General features: G+C 42.6%; 1 protein-coding gene across 4 annotated transcripts in view; it reads right to left on the reverse strand.

The window, feature by feature from the left end:
- The window catches only part of FRMD4B (FERM domain containing 4B), a 70,273-nt gene that overhangs the window by 33,060 nt on the left and 20,836 nt on the right, over positions 1-16,377 (reverse strand). For all 4 annotated transcript variants that reach the window (XM_053470131.1, XM_053470130.1, XM_053470133.1 and 1 more), the window contains exons 2-7: positions 15,021-15,086; positions 14,071-14,165; positions 13,203-13,295; positions 6,092-6,176; positions 1,738-1,794; positions 215-237 (exon numbers count right to left, since the gene is read on the reverse strand). In XM_053470131.1, the coding sequence (XP_053326106.1) occupies positions 215-237; positions 1,738-1,794; positions 6,092-6,176; positions 13,203-13,295; positions 14,071-14,165; positions 15,021-15,086 (419 nt within the window). The remainder of the gene's footprint in view (positions 1-214; positions 238-1,737; positions 1,795-6,091; positions 6,177-13,202; positions 13,296-14,070; positions 14,166-15,020; positions 15,087-16,377) is intronic.

The following is a 16,377-nucleotide window of genomic DNA, read 5'->3' on the forward strand; positions in this document are numbered from 1 at the left end:
GTTATTCAAAGCTATTTTTGGAGCGGCGGTACTTTCCTTATCTTCCCCGTTTCAGAGCAGAGCCCCCTCTCCCTCCACCTCAGACATGATTCAAATGCCCCGAGGGTAAAAAATTCCCAGTAAAGCAGACTTTTGGCAGCGATGCCCACTGGTTCAGACCCGACGACGACAGCGAGCGCGAGCGGGCGAGACGTTTACGAGATTGAGTCCTTACCTGCTGTAGTCTCCTCTGGCCTCCTGCAAGAGAGAAAAAAACAAGGAATGAGGTTAAAACGGGAAAGGGTTAAATTATATTGCCCCTATACTATGGGGCACTTCTTGCAAGAAAATCCCCCCCCCCCGGGGTCGGCCCTTCATCATGTATGGATCAGAAGGCGGATACGCGGAGAGCGATGAATATGAAGTCACACGAAGGACTCGAAAGGCACCTTGACAATCAGGAGCGAAGGAAGGGCCAAGAAAAAAACGTTAAAACGTTAACTTTAAGAAGGAAGCATTTTTTAAATAAGACAGTTAACCCGGGGCGAGGGGCGGAGTCATTATTATAAAGGGAGGTAGGAGATATATAGAACAGCCGCCCAGCAAAGGTAGTAGCAGACGGTGACTGTTAAGGAATTCAAAACCGCTTGGTTTAGGGATAAGGTTACCCCGAATGACAAAGAGTTTTGGGAACTTGGGATCGCTCAAGCCACTTTTTATATATATATATGTTTTGATTTGTTGTTTATTTGTATTTTTTATTATTATTATTATTATTTATTTTCATTATTATTATTATTATTATTATTATTATTTAAGGCAAACAAAGAGCATAGAATTTATTTAATCGGTAGCGTGGTAATCGGGTGACGTTTCTGGAGCCCCGAGAGGCACTTTTATAGCAGGTGCCAAATAATAGCGGAGAAATTAACCCTTCACGTGCTGGGGGGGGTTATGTAACACCATAATAGGACACCCGGCTGGTAATATTTGATATATGCCATCATGCTGAGCGAGGTGCTGGCTCGGAATAATGGGAGTCGCTTATTGCTGCTGCATTATATTACGTCGCCTTATTAATAGTCACCGACGCACGATGGCGGATTAAAACGGGGGAAATAAGAGTGAAATCCGCATGAAAATAACAAAATCTCTCAAATAATACAAATTTTGTTTTAAAAATCAGTTATTTAGCATTATAAATAAACTGTAACTCTGACAACTCCCAGCCAGCCCCAGAAACATGACAGGGGAACAAAAGCCACAGAGATTAACGTTTCCAACGCTTGCTTTGGGAATTAACCCCTGACGTGACGAGAATGTGACGCTGATGCAGAAAAGGCATGAATAGTCCTGTTTTATTGGGATCTGTATCGTTCGGCAGCTACGGTATTTTTATATATATATATAATATACATATTTCGGGCGAAGCTGTTGCTTGCAGTTTGGCGATGAATAAACTTAAACGTAATAATCTAATTGATGCAATGTAGCAGAAAAAGTAGCCTCTAGCATGTCTGCTGTTCCCCTTACCTACCACTTCTGCTGGGAGGCTGTTCCACTTATCTACCACACTCTCCGTAAAGTAAAAGTTCCATCTAAGCCTCTAGCGTTAGATTCCGGTCTCTTTGTTGTAACTTTTCTCCTCCTCGGAAATAATCCTCCCTCCTGTACTTTGTTAAATCCCTTTATTTGTTAAAATGTTTCCATCGCCCCGGAAAGAAACTTTTGTTGCAGTTTGTCGAGCGAAGTCCTTACCTGCAGAATGAGCGCCGCCAACTTAAAGACCGTCTCGCTGTCCACCTCGATCTGCCCCTGTGAACAAAGCGAGAAGACGGAGGGTGAGCGAGGAGCCGGGAGCTCGTCGGGCGACCGCTTATTAAACGCCTGTCACTGCTCAAGTTCAAACACAATAATAGGACGTACCATTCCGGGGCGCGGGGGTGGCTCGTCCCCGGAGGCTTCGGTTACAGACAAAGGGAAGTTTCTCTTCGCCATAAACCACAAAGTTGGGAAGCGCTGACGTTCTACCCCGAGGGACGCCTTCTCTATACGCGACCTGCACCCCGTTCTCTATTACCCTGGTAGAGTAGATTGGGTTGCACTGCTCCCCCCCCCCCCCGGGTGCGAATGGTCTTGCCCGATGCCCAGTGATAAGATCCCCGTGTGCACACGGGCAGTCCTGACGGGCAGCTCCGTTGCCCCCGCCACCCCCCCCTTTGTGTTTTCATGCATCGCTAAAAGGTTTTTGTTCTTCTTTATAAAGCATTCATTGCGGGGAAGCCGCTGCTCTTAAAGGGACGGAAACTTTTCAAAAGATATTTGCAGAATTCTAAATTCAGAATTTTCAAACTCTGCTGAGCCCCGCCGGCAGACCGGCCCCATTCGGCCCCCGTCTAGTCGCCCGTTTCTCCTGCTGTAAAGACTGAAACCTTAATCAGTCGTTGGTCTCGTCTTAGATTCAGGAGCCATATGTCTATCCCACGCGTGCTTAATCCCCCTCACTGTATTAACGCCACTGCTGGGAGGCCGTTCCACTTACCTACTACCCTCTTAGTAAAGTAAAACTTCCTTACATTACCTCTATGGGCAATGCGGGCCACCTTCCTTATTTTGCACTACAGACTCCCTACTGTTTTTAGAACATGAAACATTTTAATGATTTTTTTTATTTCCGCGTATAAATGAGAATAATTGTTTTTAAAAGCATCGGGCTTCACTTGCCAAGCTATTAAAACCGCCTCTAATTTTATGACCCGACGGCAGCTCCTCGCTCCTCGCTGCGCTCTGGGACTGGTTCAGGCACCCTATTAAAAGTAGGGCAATAAAAGTGAATTATTAAATCCCGAGTCTCGGGGGGGGGGGCAGAGACAGGTCGGGGCTGAATGCGAGAGGCACCGTGACATGCAGGTAATTAACGTGACCTGCATTTATGTGACGCAATCTGGGAATTAAGTAGTAGTAGTTAACTGGAATTGGCTTACAGTATTAGCAAACCATGCCTCCCAACTGTCCTGCTTTGCACGGGACAGTCCCGATTTTGCGACTCTATTGCGCTGTCCTGTTGAGCTCTACCTCTGTTGTGTTTTTTTGTGAGAGAGGTAGAGCTCGGGGGGGACAGCAGAATTCGGGACCACCCTGGAGAATGCATATTGCACATGCGCTGCCAGTTTGAGTGACACTCCTAAGCTCCGCCTCCCCGATGACCTAATTTTCTCTCCGGGGGGGCACTCCCGTTATCCCTTTCTCAATTGAATCAACGAAAGGCATGTATTTGAGTTAAATTGGCCTTTTGCCTCAGGGATTTATTTTCTGTTCTTTCATTTTAATCGTGAAATTAATTCTGAATATTCTGAATTTTTTTTGTTTATGAATTTACTGAAAAAAAACCATAATTGCCATCAAAATCCCAATGGAAAGGATTTTATTCCGCGTTTGCTCGCCGAGCCATCGCTTTTTCCATAGTCAGACATTGTAGCTGACAGTGAAAGTGTTAAAAAGATTCTAGCATCAGCCTGCAAAGTGTTAACGGGTTATTAATCTCTCATTCATGCGCGCCGCACCCCTGTAACAATGGGAATTATAGAGGGTGTGCGAGGGTGCGAGGCTGCTCTCTGACCTGTAGAAGTTGACCAGACAGTAACATTAACGTCATTCACCTTCCTTACATGTCGAGAACGCTCAGGGTTTGCCCCGGGGTCTCAGGACTTTTGCCCCAATCTCAGGGTCTCAGGGGCAGATGCTCCGGGTCACACAGTCTGACTCCTTCCTATTCTTCCCCCTCGTGATCATATATGACTCCCAGTTGATGCTTTTGCTCCTAGTATGTTAAGGTTAATATCCCTGCTTGAATGCAGGTGACAAGGTTTCCATGATGACCGGTATTAGAGTGATCTGGCAAATCGCTACATAGAATATTCACAGTGGGCTATTAAAGGGTTAATATTTCAGAATTCCCAGAGTCAGCTCATTTAGAAAGTGTGTTGCTATATCTTTATCATGTGACTCCGCTGCATAGATCCCATATGTCCTGGGATTGTCAGGAAAGTCCTGACCCAAAACCAGATACAAGTCCATAAAAATGTATCAAGCAAGGAGGTTATGGCTATAATTTGGGCATTTAGTATATTTTTGATAAGTGCCAGTTAAAGGGGATATCCGGACCCCCCTAAGCTTTGGTGATCTGGAAGAGGAGGACAGTGCATATCGTAGGGGAAAGCTGCCAGAGGGGATTCTGACACACAGCTGGGACTCATAGTAAGAATCCCGAACTCTCAGCAAGAAGTGAGAACAAAAGAGACAGAGAGCATAAAACCATCAAGAGACACACAATAGAGAGGTGGGACGACACGCCGAGAGACACACAGAGAGAGACGCCGAGAGACACACAGAGAGAGACGCCGAGAGACACACAGAGAGAGACGCCGAGAGAGACGCCGAGAGAGACACAGAGACAGCTCAGAGCGCCGGCAGTCCTTTGCAGCTCTGTGTATCGGGTTTCTGCTGTCAGCGAGAGCTTTACTACCCAACACAATGCAATCTATATAGCGGCGAGCCGATTCCTCGGACGGCTTATAACAAATACATTCGCTTTATTCTTGTAACGGCGCACAGACCGCCGCCTCTGCTAACAGATTCCTATGGGGGGGGGTTATAAAGAGAATAGATTTAAGGAGAAATAATGGCTTTTCTGCACGTTTGAAACGTTTATGTAACGCGCGACATTCACGGGATTCCATGGGCCGTTATTTTTCGAGGTAGCTGGACAGGTTCTGTTTTTTGTCCGTGGGAACGCACGGCACAGGTGAACCTGGTGAACCCCCCCCCCAGCCGCGTTCCGGATATCTGGCGGCTTCCCGAGCGACACTCCGACAATAATTAACGGAATTGGCCGAGCCGGCGCTCGGTGATCGACGCTCTGCTCGCTTCGGTTCTGCTTTTTTTTTTACTCACCTGTTGGCCTACTTGCCGCCAAATCAGTTATAAAACATTAAGAGGTAACAGCCTGGGAAACGAACCAAATGGCCGAATATTATGCCCCCCCCCAAAAAAAAGGGGATAATAACAAAGGATCTGCCTAATAATTGAGTGATGACCCTTTATATGTCAAGGTTTCCATGGCGACCGGTATTAGAGCCATTTACGTAACTCATTTGGTGAATCGCTACAGAGAATCTTCACGATGAGCTATTAAAGGGTTAATATTTCAAGAGTCTAAGGGTCAGATCTTTTTTTTTTTTTTTTTAGATACACCAAGTGGTCAAATATGGAACTGCAATAAAAAAAAACAAAAAACCCTAGAATTATTTACCCCCCCCACCACAAAAGTTTGGGTCAAATTACATTACAAATTAACCCCTAAAGTCTTGAAAAGAACAAAGGTTTCCTTTTTTTTTAACTATGGTGTAAAGGGGTTAAGAGAATCGATTCTGTTCAATCTGGGTTTTCATACAAGTTTGTTATCCTGATAAATAATAATAATAATAATAACAATGAAACAATGGTTGCTAGGATACGCAGATTACGACAGGTGCGTCGCCAAATACACCGGATCCATTCACAAATGTCTAAATGTTATGAAGTTTGACGGATATGCCGTCCTCACCAGGAAACGAGTATTTACATTATTCTGATAAACACTGGACTGGATCCATCTCTCTGCGCATAAACGAGATGTACCGGGAACACTGAGGTCAGATCGGCCCCATCCGGCCCCTACAAACCTTAATCAGTCGTTGGTCTCGTCTTAGATTCAGGAGCCGTATGTCTATCCCATGCATGTTTAAATCCCCTCACTGTATTACCCTCTACCACTTCTGCTGGGAGGCTGTTCAACTTATCTACCACCCCCTTAGTAAAATAAAACTCCCGTCCATTCCATCTAAGCCTCTAATCCTATAGTTTTAAACGATGGCCTCTTGTTCTAACATTCCCTCTTTATTCTGTGCTCTAGCAGCCTTATTTGCAGAAACTGTAAGCTCTTTAGAACAGACTGAATCTAATATAAGCCTATTTTCCCTTTTTCCTCCCCAATCACCTTCCCGTATCCCTCGTACGCTCCGTACATTTGCGTGGATTGTGTAAATATTCGCTCAGGAAAGCGATACGTTACCTTAAACACACAAGCCTTTGCGTTGAGGAAGAACAGTTCCACGGTGGTGTTCTCCTTCAGAAAAGTTATACTTTCAATGTAGAAGCTGAAAAAGACAAAAAAAAACCCAAAATGAAGCAAATTCTTCTATGACCTCACAAACGGTTTATCTGAGCGATCGCTGCGTGGATCGATCACAATCAGGATCCTTCTGGGGATGCAAATTTAGCTCCTCTTTCCTGTTGAGTTATAGAAGGAGACTGAATGTCAAATAACCGGTAACCAAATTTAACTCCGCGTATCCTTACTGCCGGTTACAAAATATTTAAATCCGGGTGATTCGGAGCTACTCTATGTTCATTGACATTTTTTGAGATGGATGCCAATAAAAATCATGTTTTAGAGATGATTCTCTAAGTTTGGGGTTTCAATATTTGGTCCATATAATCATTATATACAATATATACGTTTATTCATGTACAATACTGTCCAAAAGCTTGGGGTCACTGAGCTGTTCTCATGGAAACAAAGACATTTCTGGATGTAACATAATTACAAAAGCATCAATCAGCCTATTAAACTTAAACTTGGATCAAAGAACACAACGTGCCATTGGAACACAGGAGTGATGGGAGTGATAAAGGGCCATTGGAACACAGGAGTGATGGGAGTGATAAAGGGCCATTGGAACACAGGAGTGATGGGAGTGATAAAGAGCCATTGGAACACAGGTGTGATGGGAGTGATAAAGGGCCATTGGAACACAGGAGTGATGGGAGTGATAAAGGGCCATTGGAACACAGGAGTGATGGGAGTGATAAAGGGCCATTGGAACACAGGAGTGATGGGAGTGATAAAGGGCCATTGGAACACAGGAGTGATGGGAGTGATAAAGAGCCATTGGAACACAGGTGTGATGGGAGTGATAAAGGGCCATTGGAACACAGGAGTGATGGGAGTGATAAAGGGCCATTGGAACACAGGAGTGATGGGAGTGATAAAGGGCCATTGGAACACAGGAGTGATGGGAGTGATAAAGGGCCATTGGAACACAGGAGTGATGGGAGTGATAAAGGGCCAATGGAGCACAGGAGTGATGGGAGTGATAAAGGGCCATTGGAACACAGGAGTGATGGGAGTGATAAAGGGCCACTGGAACACAGGAGTGATGGGAGGGATAAAGGAGTGATGGGAGTGATAAAGGGCCTCTGTACGCCTATGAAGAGATTCCATTAAAAAACAGCCGTTTCCAGCTACAATAGTCATTTACACCATTAACCCCGTCTGTGCTGGATTTCTGATCCATTTCATGTTATTTTAATGGACAAAATCTGCTTTTCTTTCAAAATGAAAGAAATTCCTAAACGATCCTAACCTTTTGTAGTGTATATAATGTATACTTTTACAATTGTTTTATTGATTTAATGTATTCATTATTTAGCATTTCTGTGCACTCAGAGCTTCTCGATACATTTCTATATTCCGCCTTGCGAGAAGAGAATGAACAAAAAGCTAGAATTTCTGTTGACGCCGATAAGCGTTCCTGTCCAAAAATAATTTTTCCTGTGTTTTTTTTTTTCATGCAGAACGTAGACAGGAAAAGCGCTCTGTGAGGATAAATACGCAACTTCGGAACCGGAATCTGGCTATTGTTTAAATAACAAAAATAAAGAAATAATAATAATCCCAAAATACAGAGTTTCCAAATGATAAATTATGTCTCTTATCCTTGCCGCATTTCTATTCCAAACCGCCCTCTTATTATAAGAAATATATAGGGGGACTTTAACGAAAAAAACACAATTTTGGGTAAAAAAAACATAATTATGTTCCGGTTACCCGGTTAGCGTATTAAGATTCCGCGTCCTCGCTGCTCCCACCCATCGGTGATGTCGGCTTCTCTCTCCTGTCAATGCCGGCGTTTGTGTTCAATAGAGATAATCGGGTATTTACGCGAAGGAGAGACACTTGTGGTCTCGTAATATAGATTAGAGGAAGCTTCTTCCGTTTCCTATGACCTCATAATTTAATTAAAGAATATTATCCAATACACGCGCACATGCTACGGCCAGATAAGAATAATGGTATCCTTTGCATGTCATTCATTATTATTTATTTATTTTATTTTTTTTATAGCGCCATCATATTCCGCAGCGCTGTACAATGGGTCACTCGGAAGAGAAAATGGGGACAGAAAACTTGAGTTACGGAAAAATGTGTAACTCTTTGCCATTTTTGGAATTTATTTCCCATCTTAATTTCCTTTGGTTGTTTTGCATTCTGCATCGGCATACAATGGAACAGCCTCCCAGCAGAAGTGGTAGAGGCCGGGCACCATGGTTTGTATACTGGTCAGAAACTACCAATACTGAATACTATCGCTTGATTACTAATAGCTCTCACCCACAAGAAAATACTCTTTTTTTATGGCATAAAAGTCGATATATCGCGTTTTACTTATAAAATGATCCATAGGAGATGCCGGTTTAGATCCAAGCCCCATCCGCAGAGAAGACCACGGGGGTTAGGAGCTTTTCTCCCTTTCATTCAAATACTTGGGTAGGGTGTGGGGAGGACTCGGTGTCTTGAAACGAACTTTTAAAACTGTAACTCAAAACCCAGTGTTTCTACCTTAAATTCCATCCAACAATAAATCGGCTATTAAATGACTTTGAGGACAATGCTGCCGGTTTTGTTACGATGTATCGAGTCACAGATCGGTATCGCGAGCCAAGGCGTTAAAGCAAAACGAAGCAGAACTTTAAAGGTGCCGTTCCACTTAGACAAATCATCAGGTTTTTTTTTAGCAACATAGCGCTGTGTCACATGACGATTAAATCTTCCTGGCAAAAATGATGAATGAGGCACCTTTTTACGTGTCAGGAACATGTCAGGTGATTGATCTCCAACATGGGTGAAAGGTAGGTCCTTCTGTGTGGACATAGGTCATGTAAGTCAACAACGCAGGTCACCGGGTCAGGATACCTGATTGTAATTTACTAAACAACCTGTCACTCATATCAATCATCTGGCCATTTAAAAAAAAAAAGAAGAAAAGAAAGATTGCGTTACCCTTATTTGGACTTATTGAGCAGATACATTATTAATAATTAATTAATAATATAATTTTAACATGTATTCGATGGGCCTGATCTGTTAAGCAGGGTGTCTTCTTGGTCATGCGCCAGTTATTAATAAGGTATAAGAACGTTAACCAGCACTGGTACTGAAAGTGTTAATCCTGGAAACTGTAAAATCAGGTCTAGTTGGACTGGGTTCTGGAGGGCAATATCCCAAAAAAAAAAATAGCCTTTTTTACCAGGAATCTAACAAGAAGCTAGAATTCCTGGCGTGTTTTAAAATTAAAAAGCGGCTCCATGAAGGATTAGCTGGTGGGATCCGAGCTGGCGGAGAATGCGTATTAATGGGACTTTAATCATACGTGTGCGTGCGCGCCTCGCAAGGAGCTTCGCAACTACGGCCATACATCAAACGGACAAAAGAAACCCACAATCATTGTGATAATTCTGCAATCTCTCAGAGCTCTGTAATCCCTGGGGTTCTTTGTTGATTAAAACATTAAAAAAAAAAAAAGATAGACGAGACATAAATACTGAAGCCGAGACTTTTGGATTCAGATTCCTATAAACTCTCAGTTTAACAAATTTTGCCTAACTTGTGCATTCCTGCACTTAGGAGAGACCCCCAAAGAACCTGTGGAGGTGAGCAGTATGGGGTGGAGGTAAGTGGTATGGGGTGGAGGTAAGTGGTATGGGGTGGAGGTAAGCGGTATGGGGTGGAGGTAAGCGGTATGGGGTGGAGGTAAGCGGTATGGGGTGGAGGTAAGTGGTATGTAATTTTTGGAGAACACTTACTGCAGGGGTGAGTTTAAACAGCATACACTCACTCTAACATCGTACATTAACACTCACACTAACACTATACACTAACTCATATACTTACTCTAACACCATACACTAACACACCTACTCACTATAACATCATACATTAACACTCACACTAACACTATACACTAACTCATATACTCACTCTAACACCATACACTAACACACCCACTCATTCTGACACCATACATTAACACTCCCACTCACTCTGCCACTATACACTAACCCACCTACTCACTCTAACACTATACACTAACACACCTACTCACTCTACCACTATACACTAACACACTCACTCAAACATCATACACTTACACACCTACTCACTCTAACACTATACACTAACCCACCTACTCACTCTACCACTATACACTAACACACTCACTCAAACATCATACACTTACACACCTACTCACTCTAACACTATACACTAACCCACCTACTCACTCTACCACTATACACTAACACACTCACTCAAACATCATACACTTACACACCTACTCACTCTAACACTATACATTAACCCACCTACTCACTCTACCACTATACACTAACACACTCACTCAAACATCATACACTTACACACTCACTCACTCTAACACCGTGTATTAACACACATCTTTCCCCTACTGTTGCTTGGCTGATTACTGTTGATTGTAGGACTGACATAGTTGCTCTTCCATAATGCATAGCTCAAAATATTCATGTATTAACCAGTTTTAACTATACATTATGCAGAGCCCTTGTCTTTAACCCCTCCTTGGCTGCACCTTTGTCTGTGACATGTTTTTTCTCACCCCAGCTCACCTATAACCCGCTCAAACATCTGCTTGTGGATGGTTTCGCGGGGTGTAGGAGGTTGGGACTTGCTATACCTTGCTTGCTCCTCTCAGCGTCCCAACCCATGTTCTAAACCCTACAGGTTTGTCTACGGCTTTGCGATGACTTTAAACCTCAACCCTTTAACTCTTTCTGTACTGGTGATCCAGCCAATGAGCATTACACTGGCACCAACCCCCCCCCCCGCTCCAGCAGGTCCACCTGTCATAAGGAGTTAAATCATGCATTGCGCTGAACCCACGGTTGACTCAGTTTCAGGACAGCGTGCGGTCTGTGACAGATATTCATCCCAGGCAAACCGATCATTCCGGTTTGGCTGGTCTTCTCGTTGAAACAACATCCCCTTTGCTCTAAATATTATATAATTTTTTTTAGTGGCCCAGCGAGGGCTCTGTGTCAGAATATAATTCAGGCAGGCGGCAGGAATTAAAGTGTTAATGCTGGCATTATAGAGTTCTAAAACACCAACGCATTTCACAGCACAAACTACTGTCACGATCTCCTAAATGGTGGTCAAAACAGAAGCTTAACCCATTGTATCTGTAGCTATACATAATACATAATTGTGTGCACATGGCCGGTCCAATTATTGGTCTTGTATTTCCAGGTGGATTTGGCGCTGAAACGCGTCGGGTACAAGTATTGTCGACTATTGATGAGCAGTAAAAATTAAGCAAGTTGGTAAGGAGAAAAAAAATAATCAAGGGTTAAAAGCGATCAGATATGAGGGTGTCTCTCAGGTTAAATAAGGAACTTGAAGTCTCAGACAGAACTTTCAAGAGCAGGAAATCTGTGTTAGAAAAAAAAAAAAAAAGTCTCATGTTATGTCTCCGAATCCCCTCCCCCGATAAATCATGGGGGTCTTTTTAAACTCGTTTTGTCTGCTTTTATTGCAAATAACAAAACAAAAACAACACAAAAAAAACAAAACAAACCCAGGCTAATAAAGGCATGGCATCTCCGTGTAGATATCTCAGCTTGAACGCTTTGTATGTTGCGTTATCATACGATCCTTCTTTTGGCAGACAGGTGCGGGTGGCAGCGGACAGCTGCAGCCTTCTTACGTCAGGGGTAATAGAACATATGAGTTGGAAGCCCCCAGGGCAGAAAAAGAGACATTAACCCTTTCAGGGCCGTAGGAGCGCTAATACTTAAATGACCACCCCGTGTTAAGTGGATCCGTTAAAAGGCTGCAATAGGCTATTTGGGTCCCTTTTCTGAACTTTTTGGGAATTCTAATTGTAAGAAATAAAGTTACGTTTTATGTACAAAAAAAGAGAATGGGGCAAAAACCCAGAGACTGAGGGGCAAACCCCGCGAGTTCCCAGGTATGATTAAGTTTCAATAAATAATTAAATGCCTGACTGTTACAAAAAAATAAATACTGAAATTAATTATTTGTTGGCAAGATTTCTTATAAAAGTTTAATAAATTATCACGCCTTAAGACCTGCTGCGCCTGAACCGAATGTGTTATTAAATAACGTCAAATGAAAGTATAATGATCTGAATCAAAGATTCTTTGCGCACTTCTGACCTGGTTCACAGGTTGTTTTATGGACGTGTTTAGCTGAGTCAGGTTGGAAACAGGAGAATGTTCGCAAGTGTCAGCTGCTAACACCCACAGGATGCGCTGTCTGCTGGGAAGAAGTTACTGGCGTAGACTACTTCCTCCGGCTCATAGTGACTTATTGTGCAGTGACTGCCCCCTGCTGGTAACAAACTGAACACAGATTCCGTGCGCGACTGGACTCACAAATGGACATCCTCAATTTATTAAACAACAGTCCAACCACAGCTCTCATCACCCTCATCCATAAGCAGGCTGGCTAAGGGTTACAAGAGTTGAAGTTGTTGAGGAGATGTGGAGACAGGCTCCTGCTCCCAGAAGCCGACACATTGTATCTAGGAGTGGAAGTCAGCCTCCCCTCTGAAAATAATGTTTCAAATGACCAAAACAGCGGGCTTTTGACTCTCTCGGCCGTCTAGACGCAAACCATTATTCCATATTAAAAATATTTATTAAAAATAAAACATATGTTGTGAATTTTATGGTGTGACAAAGGGAAAAATCCGTGTAATTTTTTCCAGTGTTTTTTTATTATTATTATTATTATTATTATTATTATTATTATTATTATTATTATTATTATCTTTTATTTATGTAAATTACTAATTTCCCCTTCCTGGTAGATATGGTTTTTAATGGTAGTAAAAAAAAAAAAAAAAACAGAACCATAAATGCTACTTCCCTTTTTAGGGTAAAAAATGCTTATTCTATTATAATATAGTTTATTTTTGGCTTAGAACGGAGACATGTTAATAAAGTGTTATGTGTTAAATGACTGAACTTAAACACTGATAATGAAGACATAAATGGCGACTTACCGAACAACAAAATAAAGTGTCACCGGGTCGGATTTCTTTGGAAAATCATGATCGAGAACTCTTTGATCCAACTGCAGCCAGGCGTACTGACCCCTGCAAGAAAAAAAGACCATCTCAGCACAGCTTTCCTTACGCGATATGACAAAGATTTATTTAAATAGACGATGAGAGCTGGGAGAGGAGGTGTTGCCCAGGGCCCAGCACCGTTGGAAAGACTAGTTCATATCTCCCAAGTCTGTTTAGAAGGGACAGGCTTTTTATTTGGGCCCCCAAAATCCTCTCGCCGCTCTTTCCTTCCCTGATGCCCCTTTTTTCTACAGCTCAGAATGTTTTCTGGGTGTGAGGGTATGACAGTGTTCTACAGCCCCAAAAGACCCAATAAAAACATAGAAACAAAGAATCTTGTACAAATTTAAATTCATTTGTCAAAGTTGGGGATTCGTCGGAATGTCTGAATTTCAGACAAGCTGTTTGGAGGCAAAGATGGCACGGAGAAGCTGTTTGGGGCCGCTGACGAGCTGTTTGGTGGCAAAGATGGCACAGACAAGCTGTTTGGGGCCGCTGACGAGCTGTTTGGTGGCAAAGATGGCACAGACAAGCTGTTTGGGGCTGCCGACAAGCTGTTTGACGGCAAAGATGGCACAGACAAGCTGTTTGGGAGGCAAGATGGCATAAACAAGCTGTTTGGGGGCAAAGATGCCACAGACAAGCTGTTTTAGGACAAATATAGCATAGACAAGCTACTTGGGGACTGAGGGTATTGAACAGGGCGAGATAGACTTTAGTATAAACCCCCAGTCTTTCACCCCTGGTCCCTTCCATTGTGTATAGCAGCAAGACTTTATCATATAAATGAACATCCACTTACGTATCATCCAAGAACGAAATCCCAAAATATTCCTTCTCTTTTAGGTTGAAGTGAGAAGCCACCAGATCCAGTAATTCACGGGATAAAAGTTTGGGCTGTCAAAAAAATAATAAATAAATATAATTCCATCATTGTTATGAATAATTTATATTTCCATTTACCTATATATTTTGAAGCTCTGTACCAGACGGTGTTGTCCCTTTCTACATTGTGAATCGTCACGGATCAAGGCCTTGTATGCAAATTAACTGAGGGACTAGACATTCATTTGCATACCCGGCTACATGGAGATCTCACGATAAGACAGACGTGGCACATTGTAAACCATATTGAAAACCTTAAAGCTCCTCGTTTTAAATCCAAAATATAATTGATCTATTTCTATATTATAAGATATTTCTAAGTAGGATTCATTTTTTTTAATAATTCATGTAATCGGTTACTATACCTGAGATTATAAAATAGGATAAATGTCAGCGATTCATTGAACAGAAGGTAGAATGAAGAAATGGAATTCTAAAGGTGAAACATTTCCCAGGTTCCGCATTGCCCTATTAATATTATCTGTTATGGGAGATAATTCAGTTTACCTTAACTAACATAAATTATGGATCCACGAAAGCTGCTGCAGAACTTCTGGGAAAGCAGAAATGTCAATCACCTTTCTGTTCCACAGAGTCCAATAAACTCTTGATTTATGTTTCCCCAGAGGTCCTACAACGAGGTCTACTGCTTGCCGCAGTCATCTGACGACTAAAAGGCCTCCAGAACAACACTATACGTTTTATGGTGGCACCAGAGTGACTGATGATCAAAGCTCTGGAGAGGAGACTACCCAGCAAGAGACCTCCTTATTCACACCTTCAGTAAGAGACACAGACAGAGCACTCTGGATAAAGCGCGAGCTCTGGAAATAGAGACAGGTGGGAACACGAATTCTCAGCAGATACCTGGACAAGGAGCTCCAACTTCCGATCGTCTAGGAGGTGAATCTTGCAGTGCCGACCTTCTGCCATCTGTGAAGACACATGCCATGTCGGTTAATCAAACCATCCAAACGTTACCGGCTAATCAGCCCTTACCTTATTGCAAGGGTAGATAATTCCAGAAACTGGAGATGTTTAGGTGCTAAGTGCTACATTTTGGGCAAGAAGCCAATGAAACGGTTCGACTCCCAACTTAGAACTTTGCCAAGAATGAATCCAGTTGACGATGGCCATGGAACATGGGCACAATGGATGGTATCTCTCTGGGACTACCTGGGGCTGACTCTCTGTCACATCCCAGTCTTCATTGTTTGTTTTTCAGGTCAACGACCAAAAAACCTTATTTAAAGAGCTTGTATCAAGGATGTGAAACGGGGATTTTTATAAACGTACAGTAACCCTAAAACAGAATATGTTTAAACCAGAATGCTCCAGAATTCTGGCATTCATTTTAACAGCCAACCTTCTCATTCCCATTACCACCTCGACGCTTGTCCATTTCCAGCCGTTCTCCACTAAAATTCACGTTTTTAGTAGCACTCGACCAGCCAATATAACCTCGCGCTACACAGAAATATATCTGAGAAGGCTACATAACTCAAAGAACACTCAACAAACCATGGATCCAACCCTTCATAGATAAAGAAATCCAGAAGGTTTCACAACTCGTCCTGGGGACGCCAAGAGAAAGATTCCAAGCAAGTAAGGATACATGGTTCTTATGTTTATGAGGTTATTTTTGTTATATTTAAGACAGAAATCCAAATTCTTGAGTAAAAAAGCCCAAACTATTCCCTGTTCTGATGACCTTGTTACAAAACGAAAAGGCTAAATCAATGGGCTGTATAATTAGTCATGTTCAGCCAGTCCATAGTGAGGAGCTGTCAACATCGGCCTTGTAGCTCAGTGTGAAAATCTATCAACACTATTGATTTTGTATCATATCTACACAATTAGCAAAGGACGTCTACTGACAGTTCTCAGCACCTACAACCGTGGGTATTAACCACTTCGGTCCCTAAGGCGTGATGGAAGTATCTTCAGCCTTCAGGTCCCACAGAAATAATAAGCGTGACCGTCACGCGCAGGAGACACATCTGCCCAGGGCTTGGCATATCGGGCAATTGGCTTTGAGGTTTCTTTTTAAGTGGCTCTATTAAATTAAAAACTTAGCTAAAAATTCATATTTTTAATCAACTTCTCATTAGATTCTACGTATATATATATAAAAGCCTATGGGCCGATCCCTCGTTACCCAATGTATTGGCTCGTCTTAGTCTGTCGGTTCTAGTTTCGTCAGACCCTTTGAATTTAGGGACTG

Source organism: Spea bombifrons, chromosome 6 (genome assembly GCF_027358695.1).
Source record: "Spea bombifrons isolate aSpeBom1 chromosome 6, aSpeBom1.2.pri, whole genome shotgun sequence".
Lineage (NCBI taxonomy): Eukaryota > Metazoa > Chordata > Amphibia > Anura > Pelobatidae > Spea > Spea bombifrons.